Source organism: Taudactylus pleione, unplaced genomic scaffold, assembly GCF_031769625.1.
Source record: "Taudactylus pleione unplaced genomic scaffold, aTauple2 ptg000216l, whole genome shotgun sequence".
In the NCBI taxonomy this organism is placed as follows: Eukaryota; Metazoa; Chordata; class Amphibia; order Anura; family Myobatrachidae; genus Taudactylus; species Taudactylus pleione.
The window spans coordinates 1623277-1645839 of NW_028284618.1; the positions used below are offsets into that span (position 1 = coordinate 1623277).

A 22563-nucleotide genomic window follows, 5' to 3' on the forward strand; every position below is an offset into this window, starting at 1 on the left:
TAAGGAGACACTATGGACTTGAGTCTCCAGTCTTAAGAAAGTCCCGGTATTCTACGGGACGACACGCGTTGACCTTTAACCCTTCAACCACGTTTGTTGCTTCAGACAAGCCTAACAAGCCAAATCAAAGCCGAATTGAACATCTAGGAGTCCGTTCATTAAGGGCTGAGAGCCGCCGCATCAGCGGACATCATTGCCGCATCCACCGCTTTCCCTCTGCTGTGGCCGGATACCCGTCTTTGTGCAGACGCTGTCATCTGGTCCAGAGGAACACAGACAGCGGCGGCTGTTTATCCCCGCACACAGCCTTCACTGCTGCTCACCAACAGAGATTTATTGCTCGGTACGGAGAAGGACTTACAGGTCTGGCCACTCCATAAGATCGCATCTATCAGTGCGCTGGGGATATTCTAAGGTGGCCACACACCTGACCATTCGGACTGAGGTAATAATACTTTTACTCCAAACTGCGGGATTCATGCAGATATAACTGGGACACCAGTATATCATTTACTGCTGTGAGTGCATGCTTCAGGCTTGTTTCTTGAGACTACTCATTATTCCAACAATCTGGTCACTTGCTGACAATTATGAGCTATTAAGTTTCTTTTTGTTACCATTCACATTCAAAGAACTGGGAACATTGATTATCTCCACACAGGAGTGGGGATTTAACATCTCTGTATACATGTTTTTTATAAAAAAAATTTCCATTCATTCTTCAATTACTATGGCCAATTTTTGCACACTAGTGTCAATATTGTTATTTTTTAGATTTTATGTAATTTATCAACTGAATTATTCATTGATTTTACAGTGTTTAGGCATTTGTGTGAATAAAATTATTTGGTTTATTATATACAAGCCTCCGGTATTTTAATAGAAAGCAAACACTATTATATTTGATTGTGATTATTTCATATCACTATGCGCAGTATCCAATGTTTCTTTTAGTTTTTTTTTGTACACTTTCAGGTCCTAACTAGGGGCCTGATTCAGAGCCGCTTGCTATTTGCGGTCGTTCATTTAAAAAAAAGGGGTGGCTATTCAAATGAACCGTTCGCACTTTGCGGTCTGTTCACGCCTCTAAGTCTGAACGAGCGAGCAAAACTTGCGGTCGAAATTTTGAAAAATACGCCCCCTGGCCGCTCGCATCATACGTCATGTCCGCTATTTATTAGATTAATCGAGTACATCAAACAGCGTATGAACTGCTCGCTATTCTTGTGGTTGGTTTTTTCAACCGCTATTTTGCGAGTAGTTCTGACTAAAAAAAAACAAGTGACGTGGTCGCTGACGCTGCTATATTAATTATGCACACCCATAAAACGCCCGTTTTGACCTTTAAGCACGCCTGCATTCTGATCACCACTCCCCGTTTTCAAGCACCTTCCCCTGTTACCACCCACATATGCCTCCTCCTGTCACTCAAAATAGCAGACATTCACTATTTTGCGAACAAATGATTTTCGTCCGCACTGACTGGTTCGCGCATGTGTATTACAATCCGTACGCATGCGCAGTTGTGCGAACATCGCTCAGTGCGAACGAGCAGCCGCTTACGAGCGGCTCTGAATCAGGCCCTAGATCTTCTACTTGCAGCTGGTGATATTGAATTTTATTACTAATTTCACAATAGCGCCAGGACATGTAGTGGTCTCTTCCACTACAGCATTAAATAACTTCCTGACAAAGTTAAAACAGAAATATCAATTAAGCAACTAGAAGGCCACAGCTTCATATAATAGAGCAGCCACAGCTTCATATAATAGAGCAGCCACACTAATGAATTAGAGGAGTCATTCTGCAATCAGCCAATTAGAGGCAGCTAGCTAGTGGTGCTAAATGTTATCATCATCATGGCGTATCCTTGCACCAGCCCTCCAGCACACTTTAGATATACGCCTCTTGACAGGGGAATCATACTTGTCGGCTTTAATTAACTCCTCGCCAGGAGAGGAGATGATGCTGACGGCTTCAGGGGGTGGCTCAGGCTCTCCACAATATTAGGTCTCGCCACTGCAAAATGCCACTATTCGCGGGTCTGTGAGAAGGGGGTGGGGCTAAATGACGCAATCCAATTATTTTAGCCCCGCCCATCCGTACAGACCCAAAAAATCCCCATATCACCCCATCCTGCTCACCTCACCAGGAAGTATGCGGAATGCAGCAGATCTGCCTACTCTTCCTCGGGGTGCGGTGGATTACCCGAAAAAAAATCAGGAGCCTCCAGCAACTTCCAGGAAAGTAGGCAAGTATGAGTTGTATATGCGCCTGCATCCAGGTCAGTCTCAGTTGCAGTTACATGAACAAGCCACTTGCTCTCCCCTTCCCCTGTTCCGCTTCTCTAGCTGTAGAGAGTGATAAGCGTAAGATGTGATAAAGTCTGAGTTCGGATGTATTCATTTCGTTCACATTTTTGGCAGTGCAGAAATAAATGCAAAAAAAATGTACTTCTGTCTCTATATGTTTGTTTTCTTAATCTCTTTCTTTTGTCGGATATCTCTTTCAATGATCAAGAAATAATTTTTTGTGTTAACCCTGCGTCAGGCGCACCTCTGGGACTCCCAGGCACCGTTATAAAATCGTCATTAGCACCTAATTAACTAAATTCTAACATTCTTAAAGTGATCAGTGACCTTCATTAGGATGTACAAAGAGAGAATATATGGAAATCTGATTCACAAAACCACATTTATTAACCTTAAAGCAAATAAAACAAAAAACAGTACATTTTAAGAGGCGCAGTGTGCCTAAGAGGCCACCCTGGACAAGCCTACATATTTCCGCAAAATACCCACAACCTTTGTCATTTTCATTCATAAAATGAGCAAAATACACAAAATTGTGAGAAAATAAAAAGAAATACGTACCTTCAAAAGTCGGACGAGTTTGGGCGCAATTAGCCTGAGAGGCCAGGAAGGTCACTACTGCACTCCACGCAGCCGGCGGGAAAACTGACTTGGGGGGGTTTCAAACAGCACCTAGAGATAGGAAGGTACTAGGAGGGGCAGGCGGCGGAGAGGTGAGTGAGAACAGCTTTGTGGCGCCTGTCAGGCCAGCTGCGCCTGACTCAGGGTTAATCGTGTGAACACAGATCTACCTAAATCATACAATTGATGGTAACATTTGAACGAAGTTGTCCCGGGACACTTTGATGCTGAACAAATGTCTTTATGCATGTAACACATCATGTCCCACTAGGCAGAGGGAAAGACTGGGGGAATTAGACAAAGCAGGAAATGAGTCCACTACAAATCAAAATGAGGTAATAATAACGTATTCGGCTGAATATAAAACATATAAAACACTACTCCCCGACACCGCGGGACCGCTGGATGCATTCACACTACAATTCTGCTTAATGTGGCATTCTCACCAAGAGCAAGTCAATCCACATTCTGACATATATTAGATATATTAGATCCCATTTAGGATGTAATAAGTAATGCACAGGATAGCTTATATTATATGCAAAACAGGGAAATAATTAACTGATATAAGTGGAAATTCTGCTTCCTAGGTTCATAAAACCGATGTGAATGAAGTGGTTCTTTTATGACAGTTTCCTGTATTAATTGCAGTCATTTTGATTTGTGTCAGCATGGTATGACTTTAAAGAAAGAAATGCCTCTAGTACAGATATATATCTAATTTAGCACAGTAGAATTAAATTGTCAACCAATGCTAGCTCTGCCAGCGTCTAGTATAAAACATGCTGCGCAATGCTTAGTAATCTTTTAATCTCTGCATTTACTCATGAACAAACATCATATCTTTCAGCATTAAAATACAGAGATGAACAGTCCAGTAACATTGAACAAATTAAGCTATTTGGAGGCCATTAATGAAGCCTCCAGCCACACAGGGGAACTTTTGTCCCCCTCAGCAGCGCTGCAAAGGGAGACAATGTCCCCTTGTCAGCTGACACGGGCCCCCACAGGTCCCCTCCAGCAGGCCCGGGTAATTCATACCAGTCCACACCCACTTTTCTGGAAAGCTACCTCTTCATAGGTTCCCCAAATCTAGACAGTAAAGCTAAAGGTGTGACTATTGAGAGGTATAGAGTTATTGTAGTTCTCCCCAGTCTTCATCTCTTTAAGAACTGTCTGAGAGATAATTTCATCACTAGACCCTTCCCTACTCCCCCTTACCATCTATTATTATTCTCTGTACTTTAAAAGATAAGCTGCATACACACACAATGATTTTGTAAATGAACGATTTTAGTAAATGATTTTCGTTTACTAAAATCGTTCATTTACTAAATGTAATGAACGATTTTTTTGAACTACAAACGATTTTTGCATATTCCCTTACTGAAAATTGTTGAGTTGGTCAGTCTGACTGATCTACAAACTACAAACGTGAACGCACATGAACGATAATCGTTCATCGTTTTAACTTAGAAAGTGAACGATTTTTTCAAAGATTGAACGATAAACGATATCGTTAACGATAATCGTTCAAAAAATCGTTGTGTGTATGCACCTTTAGTACTTGTTACTACTTATTTAGTGATGCACGCAGGGGGGTTCTGAGTGTTCAACCACCCCCAACAGACCAAACTTTTTTTCAGAGATGAAGACAGATTTGGCCATGGCTCATGATGGCTCTGACAGTATTAGAAAAGGGTGTTTAAAATGTAATTAAATATATTTGTATCACCTTTTGTAACTAAGAGGGAGATAAATCAAACCTTCTAAAGAGGACATGAGAAGTTTCCCATAGCAACCAATCTGCTTCTAGCTATCATTTATCAAATACATCCTATAAAATTATAAGTTTATAATGCTTCAAAGTCCACTAAGACAGCATCATGCATAGAGTGACTATGGGCCTGATTCAGCTTGGATCGAATCTGCTAATACGCACGCAATTGGCCGATTGTTGCGTTCTGCGTATGCATTGCAGTTCGCGTGCGCGAACCAGCCACTGCGACAACGATCGCAGTGACTATGCAGACCCTTCGCAGAGTAATTGACAGGAAGTCACGTTTGTGGGTGGTGACGGGGGGAGGGTTCGGGGAAATGCAGGCGTGCCAGTGCATTTGAACGCTGCCACAGGGGCGGGCATAAATTAGCCACTGCGACGCCAAACGCAGTTTGAGGTGTCATAGCGTGCGCTGAAGTTACCAATTTCTGAGTAAGGTCAGACCTTGTGCAAGTGTGCGTGATGCTGTGATGGTACTCGATTGTAGCGACGGTTTTGCAGTGTTGCTCAACATTATGGATGTGTGTAAGGTGAAGTGGGCGTCCTTATGTTAAGCTGCAGCGGCATAGTGATCGCAGTGGATTAGCATACTATCGCAGTTGAAGTCCATACGTAATCGCTAATGCATTCGCAGTTGCGATCGGCAGTGAATCAGGCCATATGGGCCTGATTCAGAGCCGCTCGTAAGCGGCCGCTCGTTCATACTGAGGGATGCTTGCACAACTGCGCATGCGTACGGATCGTAATACGCATGCGCGAACCAGTCAGTGCGGCCGAAAATCGTTTGTTCGCTAAATAGCGAATGCCTGCTATTTTGAGTGACAGGAAGAGGCGTATGTGGGTGGTAACAGGGGAAGGTGCTTGAAAACGGGGAGTGGAGATCCGAACGCAGGCGTGCTTAAAGGTCAAAACGGGCGTTTTATGGGTGTGCATAATTAATACAGCAGCGTCATTGACCACGTCACTGGGTTATTTTATAGTCACAACTGCTCGCAAGATTGTGGTAGGAAAAACCAACCACAAGAATAGCGAGCAGTTCATACGCTGGTCGATGTACTCGATTAATCTAATAAATAGCGGACATGACGTAGGATGCGAGCGGCCAGGGGGCGTATTTTTTCCAAAAAACAACCGCAAGTTTTGTTCGCTCGTTCAGACCTAGAGGCGTGAACAGACCGCAAAGAGCGAACGGTTCATTTGAATAGCCACCCCTTTTATCAGAACGAGCGAGCGCAAATAGCGTCCGGCTCTGAATCAGGCCCTATGTTCTGTAAATAGAGATACCATAGATGCTGCACCTAAACAAGTATAGGCAAATAATTTCAAATATGAGTTTAATGTACATGATAACTATTATTCATAGATAAATATTATTACATATTATTCTTGCCTTTTTCAACATTGGTCAACATTTTAGCAATATACATTATTATCCTGCAAAAATGTTCTTATTTATTCCTAAATGATGATAAGAATAAGGGGGCATCAGAAATACATCTGTCACTTTTGTGTTAGTGAATGCTTGCTTCAGAGCCGTAACTAGACTTTTTAGTGTCCTGTGCCAGAAAGAGCATAGGCGCCCACATCCCATTTTTCAAATAGGGACACAGGGCCTCATTCAGAGGAGGTCGCAGGATGCAAGCGGTCGTTCTGAAACAGGGCGGCCGATTGCATCCTGAACGGCTGTCTCCATGTCGGTCGTTAGGCTGTGGGTTAACACCCACAGCCCTAACGACCGCTAAGGGTGATGGTCGCGTTGGTCAAGCCCATCGCGACCATTGGGGCTTACGACGAGACCCTAAGGTAGCGTCTCGTCAACCTTAAGCCCGAGGGAGCTTCCTGCTCTGTTTGAGCAGGAAGCTCCCCACTGACATTACTGATGTCGTCAGTGGGGCCGCCCCCAAACGGCAAGCGCTCCGACAGGAACGTCTCCGTTTGGCCGGGCATGCCCCCGGCCCGCCCAGCAAATGGAGCGAGCTGTTACTCAACATCGACAGCTCGCCCCATCTGCTATGAGACCGCTAACGACGGATCACCCGTCGTTAGCCGAGTCTCGCGCATGCGCACAACGGGGCCGGCTCCGTCGTGCGCATGCGCACTGGAGCAACATCGACCCGGTTGCGAGCTCGTAGAGCTAACGACCGGGTCTGAATAAGCTCCATAGTGCACCTGAAAAAGGGTCATGGCCTCATGGGGAAGGGCCAGGGTAGAGATAGGGGAGGCCAGGAGTTGCTGGGGATAAAATAAGAAGAAGCTACAAGTGAGGATGATAATTAACAGAAAACTGACAGGCCCACACAGCGCCCCCCTGCCCTGCGGTGCCATGGCACAGGTCACACTACCCTAGTTACAGCCCCGGCTTGCTTACACGGGTATTTGTGCCCATAAACTGCAACACATACACTTAGAGGGCAAAATAATTGAAGGTGAAAGAGGACATCTGATTACTGACATCTGAGCACCTGATTCAGATGTGGACACTATTTATGTGCGGCTCTGATTTCTTACAGATTCCAAACTGCGAAATTATGCAAAAGCCAGTGTCAGCATTCACCTTCTGTAATAGCGCTCGACTGAGTAAACCCTGAGACACCCACTTCCACTATATGAGCACAGGGCCTAATTCAGACCCGCTCGCGAGCGCTGACCGCTCGCAAGCGGGTCGATGGTGCCCTAGTGCGCATGTGCACGACGGAGGGCACCATTGACAGCACGCCCCCTTTGGTGGGCATGCCGGGGGCGTGGCTGCCAGACGGAGGCGTTCCCATGGGAACGCCTACCATCTGGGTCCGGCCCCACTGACATCACTAGTGATGTCAGTGGGAGTGAATTTGGCTCTGATAGAGCCAAAATCACTCCAGGGCACCGCAGGGTCTCGTCGCAAACCCGATGGTCGCGATGGTCTTGACCATCGCGACCATCATCATGGACGCTCGCATAAGCTGTGGGTGGTAACCCACAGCTATGCGAGCATCCAAAAGGCCGCTCCAAGTTTAGGTAGGAGGGCCCTGATTCAGAGCGAGCGCTCTGGTCAGAGCGTCCGGCTCTGAATCAGGCCCACAGTGTGAATCCGCTGGTGGTTAAGAACATTCCATCATCTTCGCACCATCTCTCCCACCATTAACCCCTTTGAGCAGCGCAAATCCCTCAAAAAATGGCCTCTGTGGCTGCGGTGCTGCGACAGAGAACACGGCCTCATGCACTTACACACCCATGTCACTCCCATAACATGCCCATAAGACGGCCTCTTTTTGTGTTCACCTCAGGGCACTTCCCAGAAATGCTCATGATTCGTAGTCTTTTTCTAGTGATGCCAATCCCTTACGCAACTGCGGCCGCTATCATACAGTTAGCTTTGCGTGCACGCAGTATGGGTTAAGTGAACTCTCGCACATGCACAGTAACTAAAAATCACTCAAATGGAAAACATCGGCATAGCGTCCACCTCTAAAGGCCCCCACACGGTACAAATTTTTACACGATTTGTTCATTTTCGATCGATTGGAACGACTATTCGTTTAAAAAGTGCCATGTGTGGGGATGATAACGTTGCGGAGGAGCTCTCCCGCTGTCACTGACCGTGGTCGCTGATCTCTTGAAGCAGCAGAAATATATCGACCTATCTTTCACGATTTGGCATACATTGTTTCGTGTGTATACACGATGAACGATGCGATAGACGATTTGTTGTCACTAATCCTGGCCACTCCCCTCCTCCATTTTGTGCCAGACGATGAGGACGACAGCGAAAGCAGCAGCATGGATCGTCTGGGGAGATTTGGCTTGTTGATTCTATTGAGTATACATAGCGCCAATGTATTCCACTGTACCCCAATGTATTCCACTACACCACCGATGTTATTAAACCACTGTACCACCAATGTTACCCACTATACCACCAATGTTATTAACCCACTGCACCATCAATGTTACCCACTATACCACCAATGTCATTAATCCACTGTACTAACAATGTACCCACTGCACCACCAATGTTATTAATCCACTGTACCACCAATGTACTCACTGCACCACCAATGTTATTAACCCACTGTACCACCAATGTTATTAATCTGCTTTATTATCATTGTGAGTATTACACCACTGGGCCACCATTGTTACGTCAGTGTTTCTACCAATGTTTGTTTTTTTTTTTTTTTTTTTTACAGCCACAAATTTTGATGTTAAAATGCAAAGGTAAATCATAAACACTGTAAAATGATTTTTAATGTACAGTATTTAAAAAAAACATCCAAAAAACAGATAAACATTTTTAGAAATAGAAACAGTAAAAACATAAAATTTTTTAAAACATTAAAACCTTACAAACATTAACAGTAACATTAAAAACAGTGCAAACATTACAGTAATAACAGTAAAAACATTAAAAACATGAAAACATTTTAAAAAATTGGTGTATATTATCAGTTTTTATTTCTACACAGACATGACTAGTGCGAGAGAAAGATAATTTGTGACTGGATTCCTGGAATTATTCCAAAGGCATGAGTGTTTATGGAAAATAAAACTAAAGGAAAAAAAAGCTGTAGCCATCACGGAGCTTGTAACATTCAGCAAGCCCTACCACAATGAGGCATGTCCCAAAATGGGTAAAGGCCAAAATTCAAAATCTGTGGACAGTCTACCTGAAAGAGTATAAAAAAACAACAGGACTTGCGAGCTTGAGGAGCAGGGGCTGGTGATGTATATAACTGCACGTTATGGTACTTTGACCTGCTCTGGTTCATTCACGATCAAGAACCACAAGCTTCACAGTGTCTAATGGTTGAGAATGTGCCAGGAGAGCCGGAAGAGGACACAGAGGAAATGGGCGGATCATCGTCTTTGGATGTGGTAAGTACCGACTTTCTCCTCTGGCTGGTCCGGGTCGTCTGGCATAGCTGTGCCAGATATCCTCTGTTGGCTGTTTTTTTTGATTCTCAGAAAATTATGTAGGATATTGCATGCCAAGATGACCGAATCAATTTTGTCGACACATAGATTGATGGCCGCCTGGAAGATTCTGAAACGGTTGCTGAGAATGCCAAAGGCATCTGTAATTACAGATGAGCTTTCCTTTAGTCAGGCCCCTTTGCGCGTACGGCTTCATCAAGTGTTCGTGTAGTGCAAACACCTCGTAAGCCACAAAAACAAATTTTAGCCCATGCTTTGTTTCCGCTGTAGTTGGCAATTTCAGGCGATTGGAGGTAAGCTTATAATAGAAGAGGGTTTTTTTTAAAGGACCGACCATCAGATGCACTGCCATTTTTCCCTACATCAACAAATATAAACTCATAGTTGGTCATTCACCACCACCATGAGTACTATACTAAAAAACCCCTTGTAATTATAATAATAAGTTCCGCTGTGGGCAGGTGGGGTACTGCGGATATGTTTTCCATCAATCGCTCCACTGCAGCCTCTGATCACATTCCTCAGCAATGGATTGCCACTCCTCCACCACTGAGGGAAACTAGAATAAAATAAGAAAAAATATATATTCTAACATGTTATTTATGCATTTTTTTTTTCCTATCCAACAGTCTAGTACACTTGACCTGGATCTGAGCCCTACCCCCCAAATTGGCTACCGTCACTGAAAGTGAGGGTGAATCTAGTCAGCTTCCTACCAGGTGAAGATACAGGTGCAAGGCTCCAACCTATCAGTCTTCATCGGGACTAATGAAGCAAGTGTAGGAGGCCCTGAGAAAAAAAAAAACCCAATATGTATGATAATCTGGGTATCCATATCGCAAGTTCTTTCCGTGAAATGGATCCAGAACAGCAGATCCACAAGGCTTACTGATGTGCCTTTGCCCCAGCCAACTGTCCAGTCACTTCAGATGTTTGGTTCCTCCACATCACATTCAAACCGGCCAGCCACCTACCAGCCTACTACACTCATGGGTCCAATCCCTTCCCATCCTACTCCCCAACCCAATTACCCTACTCCCCAACCCACTTACCCCTCTACAGAGCCATGCTGTAAGTTGACGAGGAGCCACCTCTATTTTTGAATTTTTGATAAGTTTATTTTAATTTTTATATTTGCTCTTAAAAATATCAACAAGTTTTATCTGTCAACATAGCTACTCTATTGACAGATTGTTGGAAGCCGGGGCCACAATCTGTACTTTCGTTCATGTGTTTCTTGGCCTATTCATTCCGGCGTCTGACCCACCAGATACCAAAGAGCAGCATAGCTATTGGGACAGATAAAACTTGTTGATAATGCAGTTTTATATTAACAATTTAAACCATATTGGTTAACGCTTTAAGAAGCTGCAGCCATGTTGGTGGCCACATTTCAAATATGCAGCCATAAAGGTTGCCATGTTGCAAATATGCAGCCATGTTGGTTGTTTTTTTCTACATTTTGGTAAAAGAAAATAAAAACATTTTCTTTCACAAGAAAAACATGTGTAGTGTTTTTACTCACCTTACAGTACTGGTACTTCAGGATAGTCACAATGGCTTTGCAGTTGTCCGGAATGATGATGCCCAAAGCCTGGGGAGAAATAAGGGTCTCAAACTTTAGGTCTTCCATGGACCTTCCTGTAGCCAGGAACCTCAGGGTAGCAATGAGCCTCTCCTCAGCAGGGTTGGTCTTCCGCATATTAGTGTTCTGCCTCCAGATATAGGGAGTCACCAGATGCAGCAACTCCTGGAAGGTGGCGTCATCCAAGCGCAGGTAGTTGCGGTAATCGTCCCGGTTGTTCTCCCTAATCTCCATCAGCAACAGCATGTGGGAGTGAGTCTCCCTCCTCATCAGCCACTCCTTCGTCCAGCAGGACCTCATCCTCTTCCTTTCCTCAGCTCCCTCATCTCTCAGCTTCATAAAGCCAGGCTAGCAGAAGTTTATAGTGATAGGAATCCATCACCACAGAATGCAGGATAGAATACAGGATAGAATAAACACCCTTTGTTAAAGGCAAGCCAAAAACAAAGCAGAGCACAATAGCAATGTACAGCGTTCAGCAGGTATACACCAAGTCACTAGTCACAGAGCAGAAGTGCACCGACCTAAAATGGCGCCTACTTTATATACCCCCTAGTTAAGCCCTCCCATTATTTAATTTCCAACAGATACATCGTGAGGTTGTTTGCTGCAAATGATATATCATTAACGATTTGCTGTTGTTAACGAGCCATCTATATCGTTTGTGCAAACGTTCCATGTGTAGGCACATTATTGTTTGTACAGAATTTCAAGGGAAATTGCAAACGAGATTGGATCATTTGCAAATCGTACCGTGTGTAGGCCCCTTAAATCAGGCCCAAAGTCCATTAGTAGAAAAGAGGAGGAACTGTAGTCTTTGCCTCTTGAATGTCTTTGAGATATGTTACTGACTACTGTACAAAACACAGCTCCTGTGATATGTGACACGCCACCATCGCTTGCACCATCAACACTGTGTTAGAATTGCCTGTACCTCTAAATCAGGCCCACAATCTCTTTTTTTGAATCTAAACACAACTCAAGAAGCATTAATATAGCTGGGAATGGGTCAATCCAGCCGCCTTCTACTATTACAGATGCTAATTGGTGCTTCCTCTCATTACACTGGACAAGCAGTAGCAATGGCCTTACTGCAAAAATAAGTGATCAATGTTGCAAAACAGCAAATAAACAGCTCAGATACAATTTGCCATTTGCAATCAATATTATTTCCGTTTTTAAGGTGAAACTGCCTAAAACTGGGGGACTTTGAAAACCTGCTGCTTGGTAAATATACCCCTTAGTGTGCTTCATTTCTATTAAATACTATACGTTTTACAAAGTCTACTGTACATATACTGTGTAATTTCCTTGGTTGATCCCAGAACAGTATTTACAGTTGTATAAACCTAGGACTAAAAGTGACAGAACCTCTCATTTCTAATTTCAGTGAGTAAATAATGTTCCTAGACTTTAGCACATTATAAATAGCTCACGGAACACTCAGATTATGCAGCAGTCATGTCTATAGACAACAGGCCGATGTTTTGTATTTCACATAACTGTCAAAACACACACTGATTAATTTAATAAATCATTGAAAACTGCCATGTACATAATACAGTTTTCATACACCGTAATATCTGTCTTGATAGTGGAATGCTATTGTGGAAATACCGTGAATTATTTTGCAGTGAGTACATTTACGTCTCCTAAGTAATCTATTTGAATTTTATTATTTGGAGAGTTAATATGTTCACTTCCATAACCGGTAACGGTCCCACATGGGACCTAGAGAATCAAGCCCATGAAATCGCACATAGCATCTTAGACAGGCCATTGCCGAGTGATTAATGACTACATTGTGGAGTTAAAATTAGCTTGTAAAGTATAATCTGTGGAGGTTTAAAAACCTGGACTGTCATTTCCAACCGCAAAAGTAATATTACCACTATAATTCTGTAAAATATTGAACTGTTATACTATAGCTGCAATCTCACATAGACCTTTCTCCAAACAGAAAGTTTTGTACCTTTCTTTTTATCATAAGTTACTGTTCTAGGTTGTCCTCCAGGGGCGCCGAGAGGTACTAAGTACCCAGGCCCGGACCAGTTGGAGGGGCCTGGCGGGGTCCATGGTCAGCTGCTGGGGGGGACAGCGACAAAGTCTGCTTGTGCCGCCAGCTAGAGAGGAGGGGACCCTGACAGAGTCTGCAGACGCGCCCCCTGCCTATTTAATATGCCCCCAGTACAGTCTAATATCCATACTTGCCAATCTTTTGGCTGCCCCCTTCGAGAGGCAGCTGGGATACGGCAGCCAGGACGGCACTGTGGGGGGGCGGGGAGTGGCAAAGGAGGATGGGTCTGGGGGGTTTGGTGATGCATCGTGTCATTGGAGCCCCTTCCCTTCTATACGCCGCATTGTGAAGAGCGGGACAGAGCCACAATGATGCGATTCAATGCGAATTGCGTCATCAGCCACGTCCGGTGGCTCCAGCCTGTGGGAGATTTGCCCACCTTTCTGGGCGGCTGGGAGGGCTACCCGATGTGCAGGAGCCATTAAATAATGGTCCCTTTAAATCTTACCATTAAAATCAATATACAAAAATCAATAACCCAGTTTATATTCTTTACATCATGTTATGTATTTCCAAATTGTATTCATTAAAATTAATTCAAACTGTGTATTTGTGAAATTTACCTGCACACTGGAACTTCATTTTCAAGGAAACACTTCCCCCCATTTGTGCAATATCCATCAGGACATTCTGGAAAACAACACTAGATCAGGGCAATATTATATTATTATTATACTGGTATATAGCACTAAACCAACGGAATCGGTATAATAAACCGCCGGACGTTAGCCCGGCGTATGTCATACCGACGCTGGAAAGCAGACAGTAAGGATCCCGACAGATGTGAGTACCCCACTATCACTAACCTTTTCCACCCCATAACCCTCCTTTAGGGGTGCCTAACACTAACCTCCCCCCCTAGTGCCTAACCCTAACCCCCCCTGTAAGTGCCAAAACCTAACCCCCCCTTCCCCGCAGCCTAAACCTAACACTCCCGAGGGGGTGCCTAACCCTAACCTCCCCGGGGTTGCCTAACCCCCCCTTCCCCTAGCCCAGGGGTTCCCATCCACGGTCAAGGCACACTAACAGTCCAGGCTTTAAGGATAGCCATAGCTGAGCACAGGTGACTTAATTAGTACCTTAGTTATTTTGATTGAACCATCTGTGCTTAAGCATGGATATCACTAAAACCAGGACTGTTAGTGTGCCTTGAGGACCGAGGTTGGGAATCACTGCCCTAGCCTAAGCCTAACCCTCCCGGCGGGGGTGCCTAACCCTAAGTCCCCCCCGGAAGCCCCTAACCTAACCCTCCCCCCCCCGATCGGTATGCCGGGTGTTGGGCTCTCGGTTTACATATAATAACAGGCGTTGGCATTTTGACGCCTGTCATTAGACCCCTGGCGGGATTGCACAGTCGGGAAGCCGGCAGTCGGCATTTAGACCGTCGGCTTCCTGATTGCATCCCAAACTAACACATACAGTACAGTATTTGTATAGCTACTGCATGGAGTTTTAAGAAAATAATGGAAATAATGTATTATAATAATTAGAATAACAGGATGAACACCTGGGAGGGAGGAATTGGGGATTCAAATTTAGATCTCTGACAATCAGATCGGTAGAAGTTCCAAAACCGCAACACTATCAGATAATCTCTCTCTAGACATCACTGGCTGGACAGCTGGTGTGCACAGACATAAAGGAAATGTACTAATCATTTAATCAGAATCATTATAATCAATCCATGGAGCTCATTGGCATGCATGGCTACTAGTTGGAGTAAGGTTTAGTGCCTAACCCAATTATTCACACCCCTGACCAATCCTCTCATTTCACTGAATAACAAACCTTACACTGAGATATTTTTATTTCAAAGCTGTGAAGATCATTGTTTATTGAACATTAAAAAAGGAGCAGTGACAGGTGCAGGTTTGTCTTATGTTGTTCATTGTCAATGATAAAAGCACTTTATTTTTTTTCCATTAGTTAACACACAACCTGCCCAAAATAATGACACATTTTTTAAAGAATAGTAACACACTTGCAAAATGCAGTTATCAGGATATATAATACTTCAATTTGCCTATTGCAGGAAAATAATAAATGCCATAACATAATAATATATTATACAGCTTAACCATAATACGAGTAATATTAGATACCTGAACAGCCAGACTCATCAATGAGGTTACTGCAATCGGGCGTCCCGTCACACCGCAGGTCAGAACTTATCCATGTATTAGAAGGGATGCACAGCAAAGAACCATTGACGATAACCAAAGTAGCTGAAATAAACCAGTCAGTACAGTTATCAGGTAAAGCAAACACACACGTCACACAAACACACAAAAAATACATATCCAGTGCGCACTGCATAGCAAGGGGGATGCGGTGAGCATCGCGGCAAGAGGGATGCCGTCTGCCGGAACCCCAGCATCGGAATCCTGAACTCCGAGACACCGGCACCGAAATCCCGACATGACTTGGGATGCCGACATCGGGATCCCGGCAGACGGCATCCCAATCGTAAGGACACCACGGAAAAATGAGTATCAGCCCTGGGGGGAGACTTAGGTTTAGGCACCCCAGAGGGTGTTAGCATTAGGCTGCGGGAGGGGGGAGGTTAGGGTTAGGCTCCGGGCATGGGGGTTAGGTTCAGGCACTACCTGCGGGGTTTAGGCACTAAGGTGGGAGGGTTAGAGTTATGCACTTAAATGGGGGGTTAGGGTGCAGGGTAGGGAGGGTTAGTATTAGGGTAGAGGAAAGGAGGGCTAGGCTAGGGTTAGGGGGTAAAATGGACAGGGGAACAGTACCCACAGTTCCCCTGTTGGGATTTGAACCGTCGGGATGCCGCAATCAGTGTACTGACAGTCGGCATCCTGTCCATCGGTATTTCATACCGATTCCATAGCAAGATACGTTCCTACTCTCCAGAGGTAACTATGCAACCTAGAATGTGCATAATGGTGTCCTGGTTTTGAGTTTCACGTCATTTTGAATTAGGGAATGGCGCCGAGCCCTGTGTTTTGGTTTTGGATCTGTATCTCCTTCAAGGTTTTGGATCTGGATTCGGTTGTACAAAACCACCCTTGCATGTTTTAGTTTTGGTTTTGGATCTATATTTTTTCAAAAAAAATCATAAAAACAATTAGTAATAATTTGAGCCTGTTTATGTTTCTACAGTATTATTAACCTCAATAACATTTATTTCCAGTCATTTCCAGTCAATTTTGACCATCTCACAACTCCCAATATTGATTTCATCTAGTTTAGGCCAAAAGGTTGCATCGAGCTAGCTGGCTGAATAAGCTAAGTGACAGCAGTGGGCAGCACTACCAGGTAGCAGTTCAGCTTCCAACATGGCATAGAGTGGCACTGCAGTGGCAGACAGGATGGCAGTTTAATAAACTATAAAATTAATAATGTCAAGCAGCAATGCCCCAAACAGCACACAATGCAAAGAAAAAAGGTGCAAGATGGAAGAAAAAAGGTGCAAGATGGAATTGTCCTTAAGCCCTTATGTTGTATATAGTAAACAGGACATGCACAGTTTAACAAACCAATCACTTCAGTGACAGGGACTGCCAATTGTGGCTGAAGCGATTGGTTTGTTTGGGCTCCCACAAAACAAGCTACCAATGGGCACCTGACATTGCTGGTAATGATCTCTCCATTCACAAACTGGCTTTACAGAGGCAAGATGTTGTCGCCATCATCATCCGATTCCTAACCCTCATCAGTGTGTACATCATCTTCACACAATATTAATTCGTCCCTGCTGGAATCCACCATTACAGCCTCAGGAGCCTCTGTAATTTTTGGATGTAATTGGCGGTAAAGGTCTTCCTCGTGAAATTTGTAGCTCATTTTGCTGAACATCATCTCTCCAAATTTTGAGGAAGTAGCCTCCTACGCCAATCACTGACAAGGTTCCCGGCTGTGCTGAAAACTCTTTCTGAGTACACACTGGAGGGTGGGCAGCTCAAGTAAAGCAAAGCCAGTTTATGCAAGGGCCTCCAAATTGCACTTTTTTCCCTGCCAGTAGTAAAATTGACTGTCTGACTTACATATTTGGATGCTATCATTAAAATAGCCCTCAACCATTCTTTAAATGGTAACCATAACAGAGGGAGTCACGGTAGAAGTCTCATTAATTGTAGCCAATTCTTTTAGACCTGATCAGATGTCAAAACTTGGTGGTGTTGACTCATCTGTATAACCAGTGGGTCTTTTTTTGGGAAAGTTTAGTTTTTTCCTGGCAGCCACACTTGGCAGCCACACTCACATGCTGCTTGAGCTGACAATTTCCTTACCAACAGCTCTTTGCATCTCTTCAGATCTGTGTCCGCTGGGAAGAAAGTCACGACGTATGACTTAAACCTGGGATCCAGCACGGTCACCAAAATGTACTGATCCGATTGTAAGATCCTAACAACCCTTGGATCCTGGTGAAGCGAATAAAGGTCTTGAGCTACAAGTCTGACATGCTTAGCGGAATCGCTTCATTTAAGCTCCTCTTTCAGTTTCTCAAGCTGCTTTTCCAACAGTCTAATTAGGGGAATTACCTGACTCAAGCTGGCAGTGTCTGAACTCACTTCACAGGTGACTACTTCAAAGAGTTTCAGCACTTTGCACAACACAGAAAGTATTTTCCACTGAGCTTGAGTAAGGTACATTCCCCCTCCTCTTCCTATGTCATAGTTCGTTGTGTAGCTTTGGATGGATTTTTGCTGTTCCTCCACCTGCTGAAGCATATAAAGGGTGGAGTTCTACCTTGTAACTACCTCTTGCTTCATCTGGTGACAGGGCAAATTCAACATTTTGTGCAGGTGCTGCACTCTTCTACATGCACCTGCGGAATGGCAAAAATATCCAGTAATTTTGTGGGCCACAGAGAGCATCTCCTGCATGTCCCTGTCATTTAAAAAAAAAATTGCACCACCAAGTTGATTGTGTGAGCAAAACATGGGCCATTTTGCAATGACTTCCCTGAGTTTTTCCAAGAGGTTGTCAGCGGTATGCCTCTTAGTGAAACCGGTGATACACAGAATGACCTGAGTACCCTTGGGCACAGACTTTAGTAGATGACATAGACGGACTAGTATCATCATGTCTGGTGGCACTGGCAGCAGCTCCAGCTAGTATGTGGTTCCTGCTCTCCTCTGAAATGATAGTTCTCCATATCAACAAACACGAACAAAGTGGGGTACAGCACACACGTCAATTTGTACCAATTTTAAATATTACACTGCGGTATCAATGATCTACAGTGTCACAATATTTTTTATGAATCAAACACTGCCCAACCATTTACATTGTCATATGTAAATGGTTGTTTTATGAATACACTGCGCTACCAGTTTCAGGGTGGGATGTACTAACCTTGTGGAGTACATCCCACCATGCTTCGCAATCCTACTGATCGCATATGCATTAACATATGCGATCAGTAGCGCAATGAACAGTACTTTCGATAAGAGCTGTCCTTTGCAATGTGCGCTGTGATGTGGACTTCCGCGTTTATGACCTGGGAGTCCATCTGCGCATGCGCCGAGTGATGAGGCGGCCGCAGGGCATGCTGGGAGGGATCCAATCAGATCCCTCATAGCAGCGCAATGTGGTAGAAGCCCATAGGCTTCTATAGGGTAATGCCAGCAAAAGCTAGCTAGGTGATAATATATATGGAAAATGTGGTAAAACCCCAAAAACTGGGTTTTTACCACATTTTCATCCCGCCCACAGTGTCACACATTTTTTTAGGAATACACTGCGCTACCACTTACAGTGTCACAATACATGTTGAATATTACACTGCATTTCCACTTAGTGTCACAATATTGTTTATGAATACACTGCGCTACCACAATACGTGTTGAATATTACACTGTGTTTCCACTTACAGTGTCACAAGTTGTGTTGAATATTACACTGTTTCCACTTACAGTGCTACAATATTTTTTATGAATACACTGCGTTTCTACTTTCAGTGTCACAATATTTTTTATAAATACACTGCGCTACCACTTACAGCAGGGGTGGGGAACCTTTTTTCTGCCGAGGGCCATTTTGATATATATAACATTTGCTGGGTTTGGTGCAGACCACGCCTCCTCCGTGTGACATCACACAGTATGAGGTCACAATCGCCGGTGATTATAGCAATGCCCGAAGCATCCTGAGGATGCTCTGGGAAGCTGTAAAGGCAGCGGAGTGACCACCTGAAGTGTCCTAAGGATGCTCCAGTCGGCACTGCTGCATAGATTCTGGCTGCAGGGAGCCATTCTAGGCACCCTGCTAGTCAGATGAGGCTAGCAGAAAAAAGCTGAGTACCAGATCAAATGATTCCACGGGCCTTATACGGCCCCTGGGCCTGAGGTTCCTCATCCCTGACTTACCGTGTCACAATACGGGTTGAATATTATGCTGCATTTCCACTTACAGTGTCACAATAATTTTTATGAAAAATACACTGCGTTTCCATTTACAGTGTCACAATATTTTTTATTGATACTCTGCGCTGCCACTTACAGTTACTCAATATGTGTTGAATATTATACTGTGTTTTCACTTATTTTTTATTTTATTTTATTAACAGTTTCTTATATAGCGCAGCATATTCCGTTGTGCTTTACAATTGGAAACATAAATAGAACAAAACTGGGTAGTAACACACAGATATATAGGTAGGAAGGCCCTGCTCGTAAGCTTACAATCTATAGGGAAATAGGCATTGATACACAAGGATAGGTGCTATATATTGCAATTTTGGTCCACCCTGAATGGAGAGTTTCTTGGTGGGCTGCATGATCCAGTCACACAGGAATGTTGGCCAAATATCAGGAGGATGTGAAAGAAAGACAATGTGTAAGGTTATGTGTGGACTGTGAAAGGGGATGTAATTAGATATAGAAGCTATGAAGGTTATGTGGCGGTTCTGGAATCTGATAAGCTTGCCTGTAGAGGTGAGTTTTCAGGGAACGCTTGAAGGATTGTAGACTAGAAGAAAGTCTTATTGTGCATGGTAAGGCATTCCATAGAGTGGGTGCAGCCCGAAGAGTCCTGTAACCGTGAGTGGGAGCAGGTAATGCGTGGGGAGAGACGCAGATGTTGTGCTGAGCGGAGAAGTCTGATTGGGAGATATTTTGAAATGAGTGAAGAGATGTATGTTGGTGTGGTTTGGTTAATAGCCTTATGTGTAAGTAAAAATATTTTATATTGAATACGGTAGTAAACCGGCAGCCAATGGAGGGACTGACAGAGTGATGCAGCAGACGATGAACGTTTGGCAAGGAAGATAAGCCTCGCAGCTGCATTCATAATGGATTGTAATGGCGATAGCCTGTTTTTGGGAAGGCCAGTAAGGAGACTATTGCAATAGTCAATACGGGAAATAATGAGTGCATGGATTAGAGTTTTAGCAAAGTCTTGTGTGAGATATGGTCAAATTTTGGATAAGTTTTTTAGATGTATGTAACATGATTTTGAGACAGATTGAATGTGGGAAACAAAAGACAGTTCAGAGTCAAGTATGACACCTAGGCAGTGAGCTTGTGGGGCAGGGTGGATTGTCGAGTTATCAACAGAGATTGAGAGATCAGGTTGGTAGCTGTTATTGGCTGGTGGAAATATAATTAATTCTGTTTTAGAAATATTAAGTTTCAGGTGGCGAGATGACATCCAAGATGAAATCGCAGAAAGACATTCAGTGACACGGACCAATACAGATGGTGATAAATCTGGGGAGGATAGGCAGATTTGAGTATCATCCGCATACAGATGGTATTGAAATCCAAAAGAACGGATTAGTTTGCCAAGAGAGGAGGTATAGATTGAGAATAGCAGAGGACCTAAGACAGAGCCTTGCAGTACTCCAACTGATAGCGGTAGCGAAGAGGAGGCAGAATCAGAAAAATGAACAGTAAAAGAGCGATCAGATAGGTAGGAAGACAACCAAGAAAGAGCTTTGTCCTTAAGACCTAGGGATTGTAGTATTTGTTTGAGAAGAGAGTGGTCAACAGTGTCAAAAGCAGCAGAGAGATCTAGAAGAATTAGGAGTGAGTAATGACCTTTAGCCTTGGCAGTGACCAGATCATTTAAACGGTCACAATATTTTTTATGAATACACTGCGCTACCACTTACAGTGTCACAATACGTGTTGAATATTACACTGCGTTTCCATTTACAGTGTCATAATATTTTTTATGAATACACTGCGTTCCACTTACAGTGTCACAATATTTTTTATAAATACACTACACTACCACTTACAGTGTCACAATACTTGCTGAATATTACACTGCGTTTTCCACTTACAGTGTCACAATATTTTTATGAATATATCACAATGCGGTATTACTGACAACCAGTGTCACAATACTTGTATGAATAATATTACACTGACTGACTCACAATACTTTACGAATTATACGCAGCAATATGATGAACCTACAGCGTTACTCACAATATGGCCAGCAGCGTCACAGTGTTGCGGATACACTGGGGGCGGGGGTATGGCTTACAGCATCACAGTGTGGGTTATTATTATTTTTTTTACAGCCCATGAACGGACAGCACACTAGATAGACAGTACAACCCTGGACAGCACACCCCTTGATGGACAGCACAGCACTCCCCGGGATTAGCAAAGCAATGATAAATAACACAGCCCTCTGGACAGAGCACAGCACACCCTGCCTATATTGGACAACACAGCCCAGCATACCACACCACTGTATTGGACAAGACAGCCCAGCACAGCACACCCCTGTATTGGACAACACAGCCCAGCATACCACACCACTGTATTGGACAACACAGCCCAGCACAGCACACCCCTGTATTGGACAACATAGCCCAGCATACCACACCACTATATTGGACAACACAGCCCAGCATACCACACCCCTGTATTGGACAACACAGCCCAGCATACCACACCACTGTATTGGACAACACAGCCCAGCACTGCACGCCCCTGTATTGGACAACACAGCCCCCCTTGGATGGAGCACAGCCCTGACAGCACGGGACTCAGCAAGCAAATGGCGCCGATCACCGTTGGGAGAGACTTATATACGATCCAAAACCCGTGAGAATCCGACAGCCAAATGACGTTTTGCCTCGTTTTGGGATCTAAGTTAGGCGAATCGTAAAGTTCGGGTGGTTCCGGTTCTCATAGAACCGGACCCGCTCATCTCTATTTTGAATGCGGATGGATTTCACAACCTTTATTTTGCATTTGAGGGCCTATACACCAAGGGGCCTATTTATCATCCAATATTTGCACCCTTTTTGACTGGAAATGCTTCCCCAATAGGTTTCTATGCGGGGGCC

General features: G+C 44.0%; 1 protein-coding gene across 1 annotated transcript in view; it reads right to left on the bottom strand.

The window, feature by feature from the left end:
- MALRD1 (MAM and LDL receptor class A domain containing 1) overlaps positions 1-22563 on the bottom strand; it is a 612799-nt gene that overhangs the window by 87908 nt on the left and 502328 nt on the right. Inside the window, exons 34-35 of the mRNA XM_088478591.1 lie at positions 15392-15514; positions 13853-13919 (exon numbers count right to left, since the gene is read on the bottom strand). Of these exons, the coding sequence (XP_088334717.1) occupies positions 13853-13919; positions 15392-15514 (190 nt within the window). The remainder of the gene's footprint in view (positions 1-13852; positions 13920-15391; positions 15515-22563) is intronic.